At 35.0% G+C, this 20,000-nt stretch overlaps 1 protein-coding gene across 5 annotated transcripts in view; it reads left to right on the forward strand.

Moving 5' to 3' along the window:
• Positions 1-20,000, forward strand: part of LOC124424972 (max-interacting protein 1-like) — a 154,831-nt gene that overhangs the window by 7,711 nt on the left and 127,120 nt on the right. For all 5 annotated transcript variants that reach the window (XM_046964687.1, XM_046964673.1, XM_046964679.1 and 2 more), the window contains 2 exons: positions 4,284-4,377; positions 5,793-5,822. In XM_046964687.1, the coding sequence (XP_046820643.1) occupies positions 4,284-4,377; positions 5,793-5,822 (124 nt within the window). The remainder of the gene's footprint in view (positions 1-4,283; positions 4,378-5,792; positions 5,823-20,000) is intronic.

Genomic DNA, 20,000 nt, shown 5'->3' on the forward strand with positions numbered 1-20,000 from the left:
CTCGAAAATTGGAGATTCAAATTCGTGAAATTTGTGGAATAAGGTTAGGGGAAAAAATTGATATTATCGACAGAGGGTTTTCTACATTATCGATCGATAATCGATAAATTTTCAAATTGCAATTTAATGTTATAATCCGATGCTCTTCTTATTATTTAGTTTCGTATTTATCGTTTTAGCTCTGTTCTCGCCAGAGTAGGAAAGGTCAAGGACGCTTGTCCTTTGGAAAGCCCAAGGATTATTGCGAAATGGAAAGGAATATCGTGCTATTGTTAAATATGTCTCTTACGTCAGACCTTTCCGTCAAAATGATATCACACGATACTGTCTCTTTTCGTATGCACACATATATACACACACACACACACAGAGAGAGAGAGAGAGAGAGAGAGAGAGAGAGAGAGAGAGAGAGAGAGAGAGAGAGAGAGAGAGAGATAGATAGACAGATAGATAGACGGATAGAACAGATATACTATATACATAGAAATACTCTAATACACACGTACAAACATATGTACGTACGTACATACGTACGTAAGCTCGCGTTAAAATATTCCTTTCGATATATTCCACGTTCATCCCCGTAACTCTTCGCATATTTTAGATTATAAATTCCTTTTCGAGCACACTTTACGCCCAGTGATTTGTTTGCGAAGAAACTCGACGCACGCTGGAAGAGAGTTTTGTTCGGATTCAAAACGATCGATCTTCGTTTAAAGCATATACTGTTCTCGACACACGCGTGATATCTTTACATACACATATTCCGTATTACACCTACGTACTTACGTTGACTTACACACACACACACACACACACACACACACACACACACACACACACACACACACCCACACACACACACACACACACACACACGCGTACACATACATCTACGTATAACGTGCACGTATGTATGTATATATGTACGTGTGTATTTGTGTGTGTGTGTGTGTGTGTGTGTGTGTATCTCGTTCGTTGGCAAGTGCGTGTACGTTTGTGTATGTTTTATATAAGATATTAAATCGGTGCAGCTTCTTTCGACTATCGCGCCAGGGCGAGGCCATCTTGCCCTCGAATAATCTCATCATAAATATTTCATATCCGCGAGCGGAACGCACTTCGCTGCATTAAATCGATTATGCATTCGGAGAAAGATCGCTTCGTGCTAAACACGACCCTATGGAAATCCTTTCAACTTATTCCTCGTCTCTTTCACTCTTTCTTTCTCTTTCTCTCTCTCTCTCTCTCTCTCTCTTTATCTTTCTCTCGCTCTCGCTCTCTCTCTTTCTTTCTCTGTCTCTCTTTCGTGGACGCCTCCGCGAAATAGAATGCCTTTTACGCGCCTTTTAAAGTTCGTCGAGAGTACAACGATTCGATGATTTTCATCAGTCATACGAACATAAGTACGATGAAGTCGATGATAGAATTGATAAAAAAATTGTAAAGATAAAACTAACGTCACGAAAAGTCATATAAATTGTTCGTATGATTTATTATTACGTTAGAAAAGTTTTAACGTAAAATAGATCAATTCGATAATAATGATATTTTGCATTTTGTATTTCTAAGTTATACCATTTTTCTTTCTTACTTTTTTTTTTTTTTTTTTTTTTTTTTTTTTTATAGTCAACGATTAAATAATTTTACGATCAAAAATTATTTAATCGTTGACTATAAAAAAGAAAAAAAAAAAAAAAAAAAAGAAAAAGAGAAATACCGAAATTGAAATTACTAGACAGGTTATAAATCATTGTATTGAGTTATGAACAACGTGGAAGAGTATTAACAACGAGTAATAAAAATCCAATAAAAATGGTATTTTATAATCAGAATTTCTAAGTTTATATCATAGCCCGTTGATTCAAATGATTTTCGTTGAATTAAGAATTTCGATTTGCTAAAGTCAAGAAAGATAGGGGTACGAAGAACTAAGTTACGAAACGTGACTGAAGTTATCGAACCTATTAAAAAATTAATTGCGCGTGTGTGTGTGTGTGAGAGAGAGAGAGAGAGAGAGAGAGAGAGAGAGAGAGAGAGAGAGAGAGAGAGAGAGAGAGAGAGAGAGAGAGAGAGAGATTTATTATTACGATAAAGTATAAATTCAACAAATACGATATTTTATAATAAAAATATTTAATATAACATTGTACAGCTGTCCGATTAATTTATAAATACCTGCCTCATAATATTGTAATAAACTCTTTATATACAGTATTTATATATATATATATATATAAATAATATATTTCCCGAGTAAACAAATAATTTGTTTCGACCATATACTGTTTTACTTTTTACCATTAACTTTGAATGCCATAAAAGTTATCATATCAGCACAACACGTTCTTTCTCTATCTTTCTCTCTCTCTCTCTCTTTCTCTCTCTCTCTCTGTCTTCCTTTCTCTCTTTCTAATTTTTCTCTCTCGAGAAATTGAAAAAAAACAAAAAAAAAAAAAGAAAAGAAAAAAAAGAAAAAGAAAAAAGGAATTGTAAAAGTTGGCAACGTAGAAAAACACGGCTGAGCGAGCGATCGATCGATCGACCGACCAACGACGACGACGACGACGACGACGACGACGACGACGACTCGAATTTCTCTTTAGCAACAAGCAGAGAGCGGTGTGTCGGCATGCGAACGAGAAACAGAAGGAAAGAGAGAGAAAGAAAGAGAGCGCGAGAGAAAGAGAGAGAGAGATAATGTGTATGTGTATATGTGTGTGTATGTGAGAGAGAGAGAGAGAGAGAGAGAGAGAGAGAGAGAGAGAGAGAGAGAGAGAGAGAGATGGTTTTCTTCTTTCGCGAAGGCAGATGGTCGATGTCGCGGCCAAGCGCGTTTCTTTTTTTCATTCGACTGCCATTAAGTCCATTGCACGACTACGACGATGAAGATGACGACGACGACGACGACGACAACGACAACGACAACGACGATGACGATGACGACGACGACGATGACGATGACGATGACGATGACGACGATGAAGAAGAGTTGGTTGAAAGCACGGACGTACGAAAGGGGAGGAAGCAGCACTCGTAACGTTATGAATATGTTTTACATCGTCGTTTCGCTAATTACGCGTTCCAACCTAGTTCTTACTCGTATGAACATATACGTATATATGTACATATATATATGTATATACATACATACGTAGATACATATAATGTAATCTTCGTTTGAATCGATAATACATTATTCCGCAATGAATCCTGATTTTCTTTTTCTCTTCTCTTAATTTTCTTTTCTTTTTGGTTTCTCCTACTTCTTCTTCTTCTTCTTTTTTTTTTGTTTTTGTTGATTTTTCTTCCTTTTATTTCTTTTTTTACTCCCTTCCCCTTCCCCTCCCCCTCCCCCTCCCTCCCCCTCATACTCCTCATCCTCCCTACCATACTTCAAATATCCATACACATTTCTCAATATCTGTAACTTCGTGTTTGCTTTGAAACCGCACGGTTATTTTAATACGTATTTCGATTGTATTCCTTGCAATATAAATTTAATCGTTGATTCATATACGAGGATCAATGTTTGTCAAGTATGTTACATTCATACTCTTTTTCTTTTATCAAAAACAAATATCAGATTTGTTACGTATATTGCGATTAAAGAATATAAATAATTATAGCGGTTAATAAACTCTTTTCTTTTTTTTCTTTCTTCTTTTTTTTTTTTCTTTTTTCTATTTATTTATTTACTTCCTTTTTTTTTTTTTTTTTTTTCCTTTTTCTTCATCTTCTGAGATCAACGAATGTACGTGGTACATCATTTCGTTAATTATGAATAATGGCGCGAAATTTGAATTTTCCAAGTTTATAATTCGAAATGATTTATAAGCGTTAACACTCGTTGATATATCGAGGATATAGTTTTTCGCGGGAAAGTTAAGATCGTTTGGTTTAACGTATGGGATGATAAAAAGTAGTAAGGACAGGATGCGAAAGGCCGAAGGGATGCCTTCGTAGACGACGTGACTTCATTTCCTCGTGCAGTATACTCGTACATAAACGTGCCTCGTCGTTCGTCGTTCGTTCGTCTTCTTCTTCTTCTTCTTCTTTTCCTTTTTCTTCTTCTTCTTCTTCTTTTTTTCCTTCTTCTTCTTCTTCTTCTTCTTCTTCTTCTTCTTCTTTCCGTGTAACGAGCTTAACGAGGAGCCGGTCACGTCACCGCGAAGGGAAACGGTTTTTTCGTTCGTGCGGCGATGCCCTTTGGCATTCATGCTATGCGAAATATCTTTCTTTCTTTCGATCGTTCACAGAAAGTGATTGGTTTGTCATTGCAGAAGCTGAACATGGCTATGCTTCGACGATGCCGATACCCGATGATATGCGGACGGTCACAAAAAGGCCAAAAACGAAAAAATCCCAAGGCAGTAGGTGCGTATATATGATTTATTTATAAAATATATTACTTCCTTTTATTTTATTATTTATATAATTTAATATTTGTTAATATTAAAATATTATTATTATTATTATTATTATTATTATTATTATTTATATATTAATATTATTATATCTAATAAACTTACGTATTCCCGAAAATGTTTCATTGAAAGGATATATGTTTTATAATGATATTTATCATTTATTATGACAATTGTAAGAAATATTCGAAAATATCTTTCTCTTCAAAAATCCAAACTTTCGTTCGTTCGAATTAATCAATTGCCACAAATTCTTTCTAATATATCAAATTTATTGGAAATAATAGTTAATGCATTTTGAATACATTCTTGAAGTTCATTTTCTTTTAGTATTTATTTTTTGTATTTTTATAAATCAATTTTTTTGCGTGACTTCTTAAATAGAAGTTCAAAGGAAAAGAAAGAAAGAAAAAAAGAAAGAAAAAAAAAAAAAACAAAAAAAAAGAAAGAAAGAAAGAATGAAAGAATCCGACAATTAACTAAAAATTCGACGAATGAAAATAAATCATAAGCATTTTTGGATCTAAGTTTATAGGATGAACTTTTCTCATCTATTTAAGTTCTGTAATACATAATATAAATTTGGTCGTATACTTTTTGGACACCCTAATAATTTAACACGTTGATTGAACATAAATTTAGATAGATTTGCCATTTTAATTTTTTTATTTCGTTGTACGTATTATGTATTTCTAAGAGATCTTTTCTTTATCATTTTATTTGTAATTTCATTATTTTATTTATAGAAGAAACAATGATTATCATCAATAATGATTATTAATTTTTGTCACTTCGTGAATATTATATCATGATTGTCAGAAAACTCTGAAGAATTTTGAATGATTTTAATATATCGCAGGAGTAGGGGGGAGGGGAGGGCGATGGGAAGGAGGCGACGGAATATAACGGCCGTATATAATTATAGTGCTAATAATAATTATAGCACTGGATAGCGCAATATATAATTAATGAAAATGTTTGACGAAGACGAATACTCTGAGCACAAAAAAAATGTGATTGTGATAGCATTATTATCGATTGGAGAGATAAGATTTAATTGTACAATTTCTAAATATATATATATATATATATATATATATATATATATATAAAACGTATCCAATTATTTAAATTATTTATAATTTTGTATTTTTCATAGTGTTCGATAGAACAAAATTAATTCGTAAAATTTAGTGATAAAAATAGTCATGATAGATGATCATCATAACTCCATTAAAAAGATAGATAGGATGGTGTTGACGGGTGATCATTATGGTAATCAACGTGTTAATCCTAATCAATCGTAAACGAACGTTCATTTCTAAGATGATCAACATGTTGTTCTCTTTTCTTTTTTTTTTTCAGAACGACTCATAACGAGCTGGAGAAAAATAGGTGAGTGAAAACGTGTAAATAAAATAGTATTATTATCTCACTAATAGAAAATTAAGATGGATAGGAGGAAGAAAAACAAAAAAAAAACAAAAAAAAAAGGAGAACAACGAAATATTGATAGCTCGCAACGTGGAAAAATTCATATTGCCTTTTGATCAAATCTAAAGATGATTTAATCATTCATAATGAATATACATACGTATGTACGTACATATGTACATCCATTGTTCAGTTTTAATACTCAAAGTAAAATCGCTTGATATTTATTGCATAATCACGCCGTTAATGATTAAAATTACTATAGTTCAAATGGACCGTATCAAATATAGTTATACGGACGTAATACACGTGTACGTTGTTTTCTGAATCATATCGAAAGCTTGAGGAAAATGGGAAAAAAAGAAGAAGAAGAAGAAGAAAAAAAAGCAAAAAGAAATAGAAATAGAAATAGAAAAGAAAAGAGAAGAAAAAAAAAACATTAGAAATTCGCGAGTGAAACGAACAAAAGATTTTTGAATCCTCTGTCTCTGTCTCATTCTCACATTCTCTCTTTCTCTCTCTCTCTCTCTCTCTTTCAATTGTGAAAAGAAAAAGAGAGAGAGAGAGAGAGAGAGAGAGAGTACGAGGACAGTCTATCGATTTTTTGTTCACAACGAAGAAGGGGTGGGTAGTACAGAGGGTGCTGAGGAGAGTAGAGAACGCGTGGCACATAAACGGCCCGTGTAAAAGCTCATACCGGCAAGCCAGTAAGTCCGTGTGTTACAATACGTAGCCAGGTTACATAACGCGAGACTCGCATAAGATCCCTGCTACACGTCGTATCGTCTAACGAGGATCATCGTTATATCGTCAATGCTATTTTCTTTTTTTTGCTCTTTCTTTCATCGAAGTGTTACATTTGTTCGTTCGTTCGTACGTTCATTCGTTCGTTTATTTAAAATTTACATCGACGTAAATTTACATTTCAGATAATAATAGTAGGCGGATATTCTTTATCAGTAAGGATATTGAACATTTTTCAACGATATAAAAATATATATATATATATATATATATATATATATATATATCTTATAAACGTATGTATGTGTGCGTTTGTATGTATTTATATGTATCTCATTGACTCACATTTTATCACACTGTGATTTCTTCATTCTTTTTATTTTTTTTTTTCACCCTCCCTTCTCTTCCCCCCTTCTCCTTTTTCTTTTTTTTTCCTTTTCTTTTCTTTTTTTTTTTTTTTCCTTTTTTTTCTTTGCCTTTTTCTTTTAGCTGATAATCCTAGGTGATTTATACGCTCGACGACCTCGTCTTTCCTCGATTCTCTTATCGATAAGGTCCAACGAGAAAAAAGTATGTAATATTATCCGAGAAAAGAGAGAGAGAGAGAGAGAGAAAGAGAGAGTGTGAGATAGAGTGATAAGAGTATGAGTGGGTGAGCGGGTGAATAAGACTTTCTTTTCTTATCCGATGACAACGACGACGATGTTGGCGGCGATGGTGATGGTGATGCTTTCAACGTAATAATAATAAAAAGAAAAAAATAGTAATAATAATAATAGTAATGAAAAAAAAATAAAAAAAATGACAAAATGAGAGAAGAAAGATGGTAAGAAAATAAAATGGGGGGGAGAGAGGAAGAGAAAGAGGAAGAGGAAGAGGAAGAGGAAGAAGAAGAAAAAGAAGAAGAAGGGAAAGAAGAAAACAACGACGTAGCCCGTAAAAGCTGAGAGCTCAACGCGATTTTAGCAACGCCTGCCTTCGGCAGAGAGTAGAGGATTTCGTAAACGGAAAGACGCGATGTCGTTTTTAGTAATAGTGGGAGAGAAGGAAAGAGAGAAAGAGAGAAAGAAAAAGAGAGAGAGAGAGAGAGAGAGAGAGAGAGAGAGAGAAACTACGTTTATAAGATAGGCATTATTCGCCGTTGGGCTTACACACTAACCTCACCTTTGGTGAACATTCGTGTCCGTGTTCCGTTGCAGATGCTAATTTCCCAACTGTTGCTATTTACGACGACACTAAAGCCATGCAAACGCATTAACGAAGCGCACGTATACCGGGGCCCGGTACACCGCCATAATTACGCGGATATGTAGTTTAAGCTTTAAAACGTAACTGATGCCACCGACGCTTTGCTAACGTTTTACGTTATTCTATACAGACGTATTTGTGTATTAAAGAAATGGATGAAGATGAAGATGAAGATAGATAGATAGATAAATACAGAGAGAGAATGCACCATAAAGTTTGCGAGGATTATTGATCTCTCTTTTTTTTTTTTTTTTTTTTTTCCTTTTTTTTTCCTAATGATCGGAATATTTTTTACCTTTAAGTTTTATCATCACATTATGCGAGAATTATTAAGTTGCTTTTTTTGGTCGTTTTTATTCTTTTTTTTATTTTATCTTTACTTTTTTTTTTTTTTTTTTTTTTTTTTTTTTTTTTTTTGGTTTTTCTTTATTTGTTTTATTCCTTTATGAGATCTATCTATACTTCATTTTTAGCTTTGATTTTATCTATACGTTGCGCGAGGTTTTTTTTTTTTTTTTTTTTTTTTATATATTGAATGATTTACAAGTGATTCCATTTTCCTTTTTTAACGATTAAATTATTATCCATCTTTGGTATTTATCGTTTTACTATTTATAACATTTCTTTATAATCGCTGAATTATTCGAGATATTTCTTTATTATCTTGTTATTATGTCTTCGCATTAATCATAAAAAATTTTTCTCTCTTTCTCTCGTGTTTTGACATTAAAAATTTTGTTTCGATCGATTCCTCATGATGATCCTTGACACCTATTTCTCTCTCTCCTTCCCTCCCACCCTCCCTCCCTACCTCTCACTCTCTCTCTCTCTCTCTCTCTCTCTCTCTCTCTCTCTCTCTCTCTCTCTCTCTCTATCTTTTCGTCTTCATGAATGATTTAAGCTACGTACGTACGTAGTAGGACACAAACCGAAGTCGAGGAGAAGAAGAAAGTGGGCCGATGCAGGTGCATAAGTATGCGAGGCATATGTACGCTAGCATATGTAGGAGAGTAGAGGGCAACGACATCCTGTCCTAAATTTGGCTACGAGCCGGCTATAACGCCTTGAAAATAAATCCGCGGACCGGCAGCGCTCGGTATGTTACTTTGTTGCATTCGCTCGGTTAAACGCTTCGTGGACAAAGACCTTCTCTGTTTCTCTTTCTCTCTCTCTCTCTCTCTCTCTCTCTCTCTTTAGATGCCTTCATTTAATCGTCTGTTAGACTCTGATCATTACTCATCTTCAATTTTTATCATCTTTATTTATATTTTTATTATTTCTTTGATATCGATAGGATCGATCGATTGATCGATCTTAACTCTTCTCTCTTTTCTCTCCTCCCCCCTCTCCTTTCCTTCCTTTTTTCCTTCTCTTCTTCTTCTTATTCCTCCTCCTCCTCCTCCTCTTCCTCCTTCTCCTCCTCTTCCTCCTTCTCCTTCTCCTCCTTCTCTTCGTATTCCTCTGTTATTATTATCATCGTACAAATTTCGTTAGAATAGAAATAAAAATTTCTTTAAGATTTATCCCGTAACTCCATGGAATCGATTAATTTTTCCAAACTTATATTTTAATCGACGATGACGAGGAGAACGGCGACACGCGAAACGTAGGATTATCGTTTCTTCCCGTGCAAGAAAAAGTTAGCGTTTGTACTTGAGGATCCCCGAGCCGTGACAGTAATTAGCCTTTGAACGGAATAATAGGTTATCACAGCGGTAAATCAGTACCGTTAATGCCCGCCATGACGACATCGCTTCTGCATAACAATAACGCGCCAACAGCAGCAGCAGCAACACCAACAGTAGCAGCGGCAACACCAACAGCAACAGCGACAGCAACAGCGGCAGCAACAGCGGCAGCAACAGCGACAGCAGCTGCTAGCAGCGAACATCGAGAGAATTAATAGTAGAGTAGTAATAGTAATAGTAATAATAATACTAATAATAATAATAGTAGAATAGTAATAGTAATAGTAATAGTAGTAGTAGCTGCCAATTACGTTTGCTGGCATTAGCTTGTTGCTGTTGTTGCTATTGCTGAATCTGACGTGGACGATAATGATGTCTTACTTACGATTAAATACCGTCTTTCTAATTAGTTGTCCTTTAATCTCTTTGATGTAATTACGAAATGAAATATATATTTTTAATTGTTTCGAAGAAAAGGAAAGAGATAGAAAGGAAAAAGTAAAAAAGAAAAATAAAGGATAGTATATCATTGTATACTTCGTATTAAATTTTTCTTGAAAGATTATTTTCTGTGAAATACGATCTTGCGCGCACCGATACACACACGCATACACACATACATACACACGTACTACATAAGTATACCCACGTATTTGTTGAAAATTGATTCGAAAGTGTTTCTCTGCGAAGGGGAAACACCAATGAAATCATCTTTTCTTTCCATGGTATGTACTTATCGTCATATACTTCGGATAAACGCTCGATTCTAAGCATCGAGCGGAGACGTCGAAAGGGAATTGTGGGTGGCTGTTGCTAGAGGATGGTGCTTGGGAGAAAAAAAAAAAGGGTGGAAACGAAAAAGCTCTCTCTCTATCTCTCTATCTCTCTATCTCTCTATCTCTCTGGTAAGTTTCGAGTAAAAACCAGGAAGCGAGCGTTCGCGAGTGTTCCGAAGCGAAAATTAAGGCACGAGTAGGCAAGCAAGCATAGGCAGGCAGGGCCGTAGGGAGCAGAATAGGATTCCTGGGCCATTTGAAATGCATTGAATTTTTAAGCATCTTTTCCTTTGTGTGCCCTCTATTGCAAGATAGTCAAACTCTTCCGATTCCGCGATACTACTAAGGCCATGTTACGTCTTCATTTCTCCAAAAGGAAAATCTTAAAACGATCGACTACTATTACGATCGTTCGCCGACGATAAGATCGATGATTTGCAATTTAATCGTTTTTGACTTTGAATTCGATTCTGAATTTCTCTCCTCCTCCTCTCTCTCTCTCTCTCTCTCTCTCTCTCTCTCAATTACTTTTATTTTCTTTTTCTTTTTCTCCTTATAGAAGGTTGACCATTGGGAGGGAAAGAGACTCAAACGTTTATCGGTTTTGACCTTTGCCCTGACAATAAAATGAATATGACCGATACGATTGAGAGTCTTTAAATGATTTTATATACAAGCATCACTTCTCTCTCTCTCTCTCTCTCTCTCTCTCTCTCTCTCTCGCTCTCTCTTTTTTTCTCTTTCTGTCTATATCATTTTTCTTACGTTCATCACAGTTCTCGATTATTATTTATCTTCATTCTTCTCAGTGGAGTTAGAGTTATTTGCAGCACGACTTGAAGATAGATTCGTGATAGCATCGATAAACAAGGTCAGAAGAATTGCAAGAGATGCGGAAAAAGGAGTCACATACACACACACACACACACATATATATATATATATGTACGTATACGTACGTAGACACAATGAGTGTACATGTGTACATTATTACACAGAAACACGTATTTCAAGTTATTCTTGCATCGTGGAAAATAGAAAATAGATATTTTTATAGTCGATGACATTTATAACGTGACTGAGATAGGAAAATAAGATGCTACTTCGGCGAAGCTTACATATGGCGAAGTCGTCATCGGTTAGGGTCTTCGACGTCTTCAAATCATTATTTATCTTCAGTGCAATATCTCCTTTAGCACCGCGTTAGATAGAACCGCACGATCGTAACGAACTTGATATAGTCATGGAAATATATGTATATATCATATATCGATCGATGAGAACATGTTCGAGAATAAACGATAGATATTCCATTATAATTTGTATCCACTGAGATGGATCTACAATCGTTAAATTAATTTATCACTTTACGTATGATATAATTTCTATAATTAGTCGAAATTTGGAATAATTACGAGTGACGAATGTTAATGATTAATTTGATTAAACAATAAGTAAGATCCAATTTTAATTCCGATCTATTGATCTTTTTATTTATTTATTTTACTTTTTTTGTTTTTTTTTTGTTTTTTTTTTGTTTTGTTTTTCTTTAGATATCATTGTAAACGAAATTTCTTTTTCCTTCTTGTCTTTTTTCTCTTTTATCTCTCTCTCTCTCTCTCTCTCTCTCTCTCTCTCTCTCTCTCTCTCTCTATCTCTCTCTCTATCTCTCACGCGTTTAATAAAAAAGTTATATGACATATGTGTATGCGAAACTTATAGCATAACTTTTATCATACTTTTTGAATATTTCTTAAAGTTCGTAATATGATTTCGATAATGCTAAAGGGAATATAAGAATTATTATTATTAGTTTTGTCAAAAGGCAACTTATTATATTTAAAGTGCAATGTAAGATCAGATGTTAGACGTTTCAACTTTAACGCAGATAAATGTACCGTTATAATATTGATATAATAATAATATATTTACGATAAATAGATTATTGTACTTATCTTATTTATTTGAGAAAAATTTAACTTATACTTCTTTGTATGTACAACGGAGAATTATTAATTTTGTGATTAGAATTTTTTTTTTTTTTTTTTAATTATACTTTTTTAATTTACAAAAAATTATATAATATATGAGACTCATAGTGTAAAATATATACATGCTAGATTCTTCAAATTTCTCATATAACAATTAATTTTCACAGTAAAAAAAATAAAAAAGGAAAAAAAAAGACAGAGAGAGAGAGAGAGAGAGAGAGAGAGAGAGAGAGAGAGAGAGAGAGAGAGAGAGAGAGAGAGAGAGAGAAAAGGTGAAATGATCGTAAAAATACCATTGATTCATATTTATATCTTTCTTTTTTATTTTCTTCATTTTCTTCATTTTCTTTGTTTTTTTTTTTTTTACATTCTCCGCAGGAAATAACACACGGTATCATAGTCAACAAAACACATAAAGACACCGTTGGTGCGAAAGGCACAGCAGGATATTCGTCCTCGTATGTTCTCCAGAAAATGTTGTTTCATGGATCATCCTTCTCGCGCTCGATAAACCGTGCGCGCGCGCGAGAAAGGATAAAAATACGTTACATAAACGTAGCGGCAATAGTTTCTCCCGATCGCAAATGGGAACAACTATCCCACGGCTGGTCGGTCGGTGGCACCCGATTCGCGGAAGTATATTTCATCCTGGACATTTATTAATATTTATCATACGTGCCCTTCTCGTCCGGCCGTTATTTTCCTTTGATAGCAACGTAACCAGCCTTTGGAAAATCTTTTTTTATTGCGTCATACAATATTTACCCTGTTTCTTAACAAATATATAATAAAAATAACATATATATATATAACAATAATAATCATAATAATAATAATAATAATAATAATAATAATAATAATAATAATAATAATAATAAAAATAAAAATAATAATTTTTAAACTAAAACCATACGGAACCAATTTCTTTTTCACAATTATTTTACCGATCGATATGTACTTCGACGCTTGGAATTATTCAAATTGTGATAGACTAGCTCGGATATTTCATAATTGCAGATATCTACGTCAGAGATGTGCTGTAGTGAAGAAAAAAACAAACAAAAAAAAAAGAAAAGGAAAAAAAGAAAAGTAAATTATGCGTAGGTGGCGATGCACCGATCCATCCATATACGTCTACTTTCCACCTCTTCTCTTCTGATCTTGTAGTTTCAGAATCGAAGGAGAGGGAAGAAAGAGAGAGAGAGAGAGAGAGAGAGAGAGAGAGAGAGAGAGAGAGAGAGAGAGAGAGAGAGAGAGAATAAGAAGAGTGTGGGCAGAGATGGAAGAAGAGAGGAAGAACGGAGACTACACGCTCTATCGAATCGTCCTTGACCCTGAAGCCGCGCTGCATCCTGCCCCGTGCAATTCGTAAAGGATGTACTTGCGTCTGCGCGGTCTCTTGTTCTCTTTCTCTCTCTTTCTCTTTCTCTTTCTCTTTCTCTCTCTCTCTTTCTCTCTTTCTCTACCCTTCCACCTCTTTGCTACTCTTACCCCCTCCCTTTTCTTCTCTTACTCCTTCTCTGTTCTTTGCTCTCTCTCTCTCTCTCTCTCTCTCTTTCTCTTTCTCCTTTTCTTTTTAACTTGGTACATACATTACTTATACATTTGTCTCTTTCTCTTTCTCTTTTCGTTTCTTATGCATTCACGTTTTTCTCTCTTTTTGGCTATCGCATACGTTTACACTTTACATACAAGTGTTCACCCTCTCTTTCTCTCTCTTTCTCTTTTTTTCTTTCTCTTCTTTGCCTCCCTTCTATGTCTCTCTCTCTCTCTCTCTCTATCTCTCTTTACGTCCACGCGTTAAATCAACGGCGAATGCGCTTGCACTCGAACGCTTACTCACACACACATACACACACACACACACACACACCTGTTTATGTGCGCGTGTATGAGTGTGTGCGTTTACGTGCGTGCGTGCGTGTTTTTGTATGTTTCTCTTTGCAATTCTCTATGTATGTGTATAAACGGCTAAAGGTAACTTCGTGCCAAAGGAGAACACGAAGCAACGTCCTTTCTCTCTTCTCTTGCACGTTCTTTCGCCTTACCTCCTCCTAGTTTTTTTTTTTCATCTTTCTTCACCTCCCTCCCCCTTCCTCCACCCTCTCTCTCTCTCTCTCTCTCTCTCTCTATCTCTCTCTCTAACCTTCTTCTCCTTTCGCACAACTTTAGTTCACTCCTTCGCGAAGATTCACACACATTATATATATATATATATCCTCGTGTCGTGGCTTCTCTCTCTGTCTCTGTCTCTGTCTCTGTCTCTATCTCTCTCCCTCTTTCTCTTTCTCTATCCCTGTCTCTCTCACTTTCTGTGTACCCACGTGTATATATTCCGAGTATTCGTAACCCTCTCGAATCCGCAATTCTTGCTGGATTTTTTTCTTCGTTTCCTTTTTCTTTTTCGTTTTCTTTTCTTCCTTCTCGAGACCGCATCTTTCTACCCGTTCGTTTCGTCGTGACGGGAAACGGAATTGAAAACGATTCGAAGGGATCGATTCCGCTTGAGCACAAGAGTGGATCGTGACTGATTCTCTCTCTCTCTCTCTCTCTCTCTCTCTCTCTCTTTGACTAGTATCAAATTTTTTTTACTATCATTCGCCATATAATATTACATCTTCTTATTTTCCTATATGATAATAATCAATTTACGCATCGATGTATTTCCTCCCTTAACATTTAAACATTCTTTTTTCTCATTTTTTCTTTTTCCCCCATTCAATTTTTTTTCTCTATTTTTTGTTTGTTTGTTCGTTTGTTATACATTACAATACATAGATAAGATAGATATTTGTATACATTGTGTGTATATATCTATACACACACACACGCGCGCGCACACACACACACACACACACACACACAAGTACGCACGTACGCACACATACGTATCAACGTTTTATATATGTATATTATATTTAATGACGATTATTATATATAATCACGTTTTGATGACGAAAAGCGATCAGTGACATCGTGTTACGTAAAACGATCGCAATGAAAATGGGCAAGGAACTCTAACGTGACTGACTCTACTCCAGTTCCCTTTCTCTCTCTCTCTCTCTCTCTCTCTCTCTCTCTCTCTATATATATATATATATATATATATATATATATATATCGTATGTACGTATGTATCTACGTGAATAGATATAAGCTAGTGTGTAGTGCCCAACGATCGATACACCCTGGATAAACCTACGTGTACCGCGTTGATCCGTGGATTTTGAAAGGCACGTTATATCGGTGCTCTCCTTCTTTACTACGTTCCTCTCTTGATTCCACGAGCGTTCGTTTGATCGCGTCAGCCATAGAGAACACGTTTACATACATATAACCCATATATTTATAACTATTTTAGATGTATGTGTTCATATCTCTATATGTCTATATATATATATATATTTGTGTATGTGTGTGTGCGTGTGCGTGTATTTGCGCGCTTGCGCCTATACAGACACAAACACACACAGATACACACAGATACACACACATTCTATTGTATATATTCACGTAGGTTATTCGCATAAATTTCAGGATGAAAGCTACCTCGCTTTAGGAAGATAGAGAGAAAAAGATAGAGGTAGTGATAGCGAGAGAGAGAGAGAGAGAGAGAGAGAGGGAGAGAGAGAGAGAGAGAGAGAGAGAGAGAGAGAAAGAGAGAGGTGGATGGATGGAGGTACGGATAGAAAGAGAGAATTAACTTTATTAACTCGATAAACCGCGCCGCGTATCTACTCGTGAAAAGGAATATATACGTGCAATATGTCGGCTCGAGTTACGGCTCGATATTTTTGGATGATTAATAGATTGCTTATATATATATATATATATATATATATATATATATATATATATTCAAGCAATAAATGTATAGGATTAGTTGATAATAAAAGAGTATGATAGAAATAGAGATAGAGCGAGGATAGGACCCATTTGATTGATGCGATGTAATTTTATAGTAATAACAACTGGTGGGGGACGTCGATGCATCGAAATTTCATTTTCTATTTCGTTATATTTCTATGTTGATTGTAATTAATCGTACCTCTGGTTAATTGATTTATTATAATAGTAGAACTATCGACAATTATTACGATATATTAAGGCATATATTTTGTATTGAGAGAGAGTGAAGGAAAGAGGGAGAGATAGAGAAAGAGAAAGAGAGAGATTGAGAGAGAAAAAAAGAAAAGGAAAAATGGAAAAAGAAGAGAAGAAAAGAAATTTATGAACTTGATCCTATGCGGATACCTCCTAACATAATAAATATTGATGGTTGTAATACAAAAAAAGAAATCATAATGCCTTGATAGAAATAGTAGAAAAGAAGAAATAATAAAAAAGAAAGAACTCGTAAGATCTTAATAAAAAGAAAAAAAAAAAAGAAAAATAAGAAATGAAAAAATATGATGAACTTTCAAGTAGATATATATATATATATATATATATATATATATATATATATATATATATAATAGGTTGTTGAAAGCAATCACTTTGATTGGCTTCGATAAATTTAGCATTGAAGAGAGATAAATATATTTCTGTAAGATCGGTCTTTTTTTCTTTTTTATTATCATAAATTTTTAATTTCCAACGCGATATAAATATGATTATTTGATTGCCATTATTATTGAAATGAGAATGTATAAATTTTCCAGACAGTTCATTTTTTTTTTTTTTTTTTTTCCTTTCTTTTTCTTTTGAAATCGATGAACAAGGCCAACGATAAAAGGATATATATTTTCGCAGGAGTAACTATAATTCGTTGAAATATATGGAACGAACGTATGAGAAAAGAAAAATCGTGATGCTATACTATATGGCTTGTTGGGAATAGAGGAACGATCTAATAATTCTAATTCGTTTCTACTCGTCGCTCTTGGTATAACCGCGATAAAGAACGTTTCCATGATCGCTGGAAACGTTCCAGAAACTATATCGGCTCACAATGTACGTACGAACGAAATCTGCAACCTGTTAGATGCAAATGTTCATGCAACCGGTGCTGTTCCTCGTCTGCGAAGTAGAGAAATTTTTTCGAACGATTCGAACTGCCGTTAACTCTTTGGCATTTCTCTTATCCTCCTCATCCTCCCCTTTTTCCTTTCATCCCACGATCTCCATTTTCTCCACCTTCTTTATTTTTCTTCTTATTCCTCGTTTCAAGAACTTCCTCGAGAAGATCTCGTCGTCTCGTTTCTCGAGCTCTCGAACGTTATCTCGATAGTCACGATAAGAGAGAAACCCATCGCGATATTATACTTGATACCTTAACTCTCTCATATGTACATAGATGTGACACACGTACGACATACTTCACACACATGTGTATATATCTATATATATATATATATATATATATATATATATATATATATACACTTATACATACATACAAGTATAGTACAAGTCGATTCGAAAGACTCGCGAGTGCAGTATCGTATAACCCCGGTCCAGAAATAAATTCAATCGGTGGCTATGCTCGAATAGAAGAAGAAGAAGAAGAAGAAGAAGAAGAAGAAGAAGAAGAGGAAGAAAAAGAAGGTGGAGAATAAAACGAAAAAGAGGATGGCGTAGACACAGAGGAATAGATTTTCTCGTCCGAGGAGCATCCACCTCCTTTTATTCTTCCCTCTCACTCCACATTCCCCACCATAGGGTAGATAAGAAATATGAATCGTTCGTACGATTCCGTAGTAGCCGATATCTCTCTCTCTCTTTTTTCTCTTCAGCCACATCCAACTGACAATGAGATTTATTCGTTTTTGGCAGGCTCATTCCGCCGCCTCTTTTGTGTTTCACTCTCAGCAGGCAAATTCCTGTTGGATTTTCCTTGGAAAATCTCAACCTTCTCCTTCCAGCCCTTCCTCCTCCTCCTCCTCCTCCTTCCTCTCTTCTCTCACACCCACGATATGCGTTTTCCGCATGTGCTTTTGCTGACGTTGCGACTTTGTGCGTCATTTGTCATTTGCTACGCGCGCGCGTAGTCTCTCTCTCTCTCTCTCTCTCTCTCTTTCTTTTTCTTTCTTTCTTTCTTTCTCTCTCTTTCCCCCCCTCTCTCTCTCTCTCTCTCTCTCTCTCTCTTTATCTTTGTACAGTATCTCTCTATTCTATCCATGTAAGTTATGTATGTACGTAAATACGTATATACGTTTATACGTGTATTGAGTTTTCAGATTTCTTTTACTATACTTCTTTTCTCGTCGCTATCGTTGCGGATAAAAGATGTTTGCAAAACATCACGGCGACGAGGACGACAACGAAACACGGTACCATTCGATAACGAGCGCTGCAGTTTGTCAATCTTTTTATTTTATTTCATTTTATTTTATTTTATTTTACTTATTTATTCTTTTCTTTTTTCTTTTTTTATTATTATTTCTTTTCTTCTTTTTCCTTTAATTCTTACTTCTTTCTTTCACCCATCTGTTTCTCTCTCTCTCTCTCTCTCTCTCTCTCTCTCTCTCTCTCTCTCTGTCTTTCTGTCTTTCTGTTCGTCCGTTTCATTTTTTTTTCTCTTTTTCTCTTTCTTTCTTCTTTCAGAGATAATTGATGATAATTGCCAAACCAGTGTCAGTAATACGTTTTGGAAAATGTCGACGTAAATAAATATTATTATTATTATTATTATTATTATTATTATTATTATGGTTATTGTTGTTGATGCAATTCTTATTATGCAATGAAGAATGAATTCGAAAGAAAATACACGTTCGCATACGTTCTCGTACGCGTGTATACTAATTTATTATATGTTATTCGTAAGCATACGTATGTATGTACATACGTATATACGTTCATAAAAGAGAAGTCAGTAAAAGTTTTTGAAACTTTGTTAAAAATGTCAAGTTTGTATAGAAAAACTTAAAAATTTCTTGCTGTTTCTTGTCAAGATTTTGGTGATCCTCTTTCGTTTTTCATTTCATTTTTTTTTCTTCTTTACGCGAGCAGACAGACACAGTGAGAAAGAGAGAGAGAGAAAGAGAAAGAGAGAGAGACAGAGAGGGATGCGCGTGGCTATCGAAAAACGTTCGATGGCGCCGGCTGAATTACCGGCGATTCGTGACCCTTGACCCGTGAGAGACGGGTCGCGAGCGTTTCGCGAGCCGCTCGTTTTAAACTTTAAATTACGACCTCGAGGTAACGTACTTACAAATATACGTATGCGTGCAAGAGAGTGAGTTTGAAAGAGGGAGAGAGAGAGAGAGAGAGAGAGAGAGAGAGAGAGAGAGGAGTAAGAGGAAACTGCAATATCAAGAAAAAAAAAAAAAGAAATAAATAAAAAGAAAAAATAAAAAAGAATAAAAGAAGTAAAAACAGATGAAAAAGAAGGAAAAAAGGAAAAAGCTTTTTCGCGTTCGTAGAGTTCGTAAAATTGTTATTTAACATATGCCCCGGTTTTTTTTCTTTTTTACTCCTTTTTTCTTCTTTACACTTTTCTTATTTTTCTTTTTTTTTCCCCCTTTTTTTCTGTTTTTTTTTTTTCCTTTTTATTCCACTCGCAAGATTGCCCTCGCTCTCGCATCTCGCCATTTCTCGCCACTTTGAAGCTCGTTCACCTTGAGCTCTTATGGAGCTGCACACCGGTGTCCAACAGTGGTTCTCAATAGTTACGTGGCCATTGAGAAGATCCTTCGAGATTCTTCCATAAAACGGTCGAGCTTTATTACTCTCCTTTATGGCTTA

The sequence above is a fragment of the Vespa crabro genome, chromosome 1 (genome assembly GCF_910589235.1).
Source record: "Vespa crabro chromosome 1, iyVesCrab1.2, whole genome shotgun sequence".
Classification (NCBI taxonomy): Eukaryota; Metazoa; Arthropoda; class Insecta; order Hymenoptera; family Vespidae; genus Vespa; species Vespa crabro.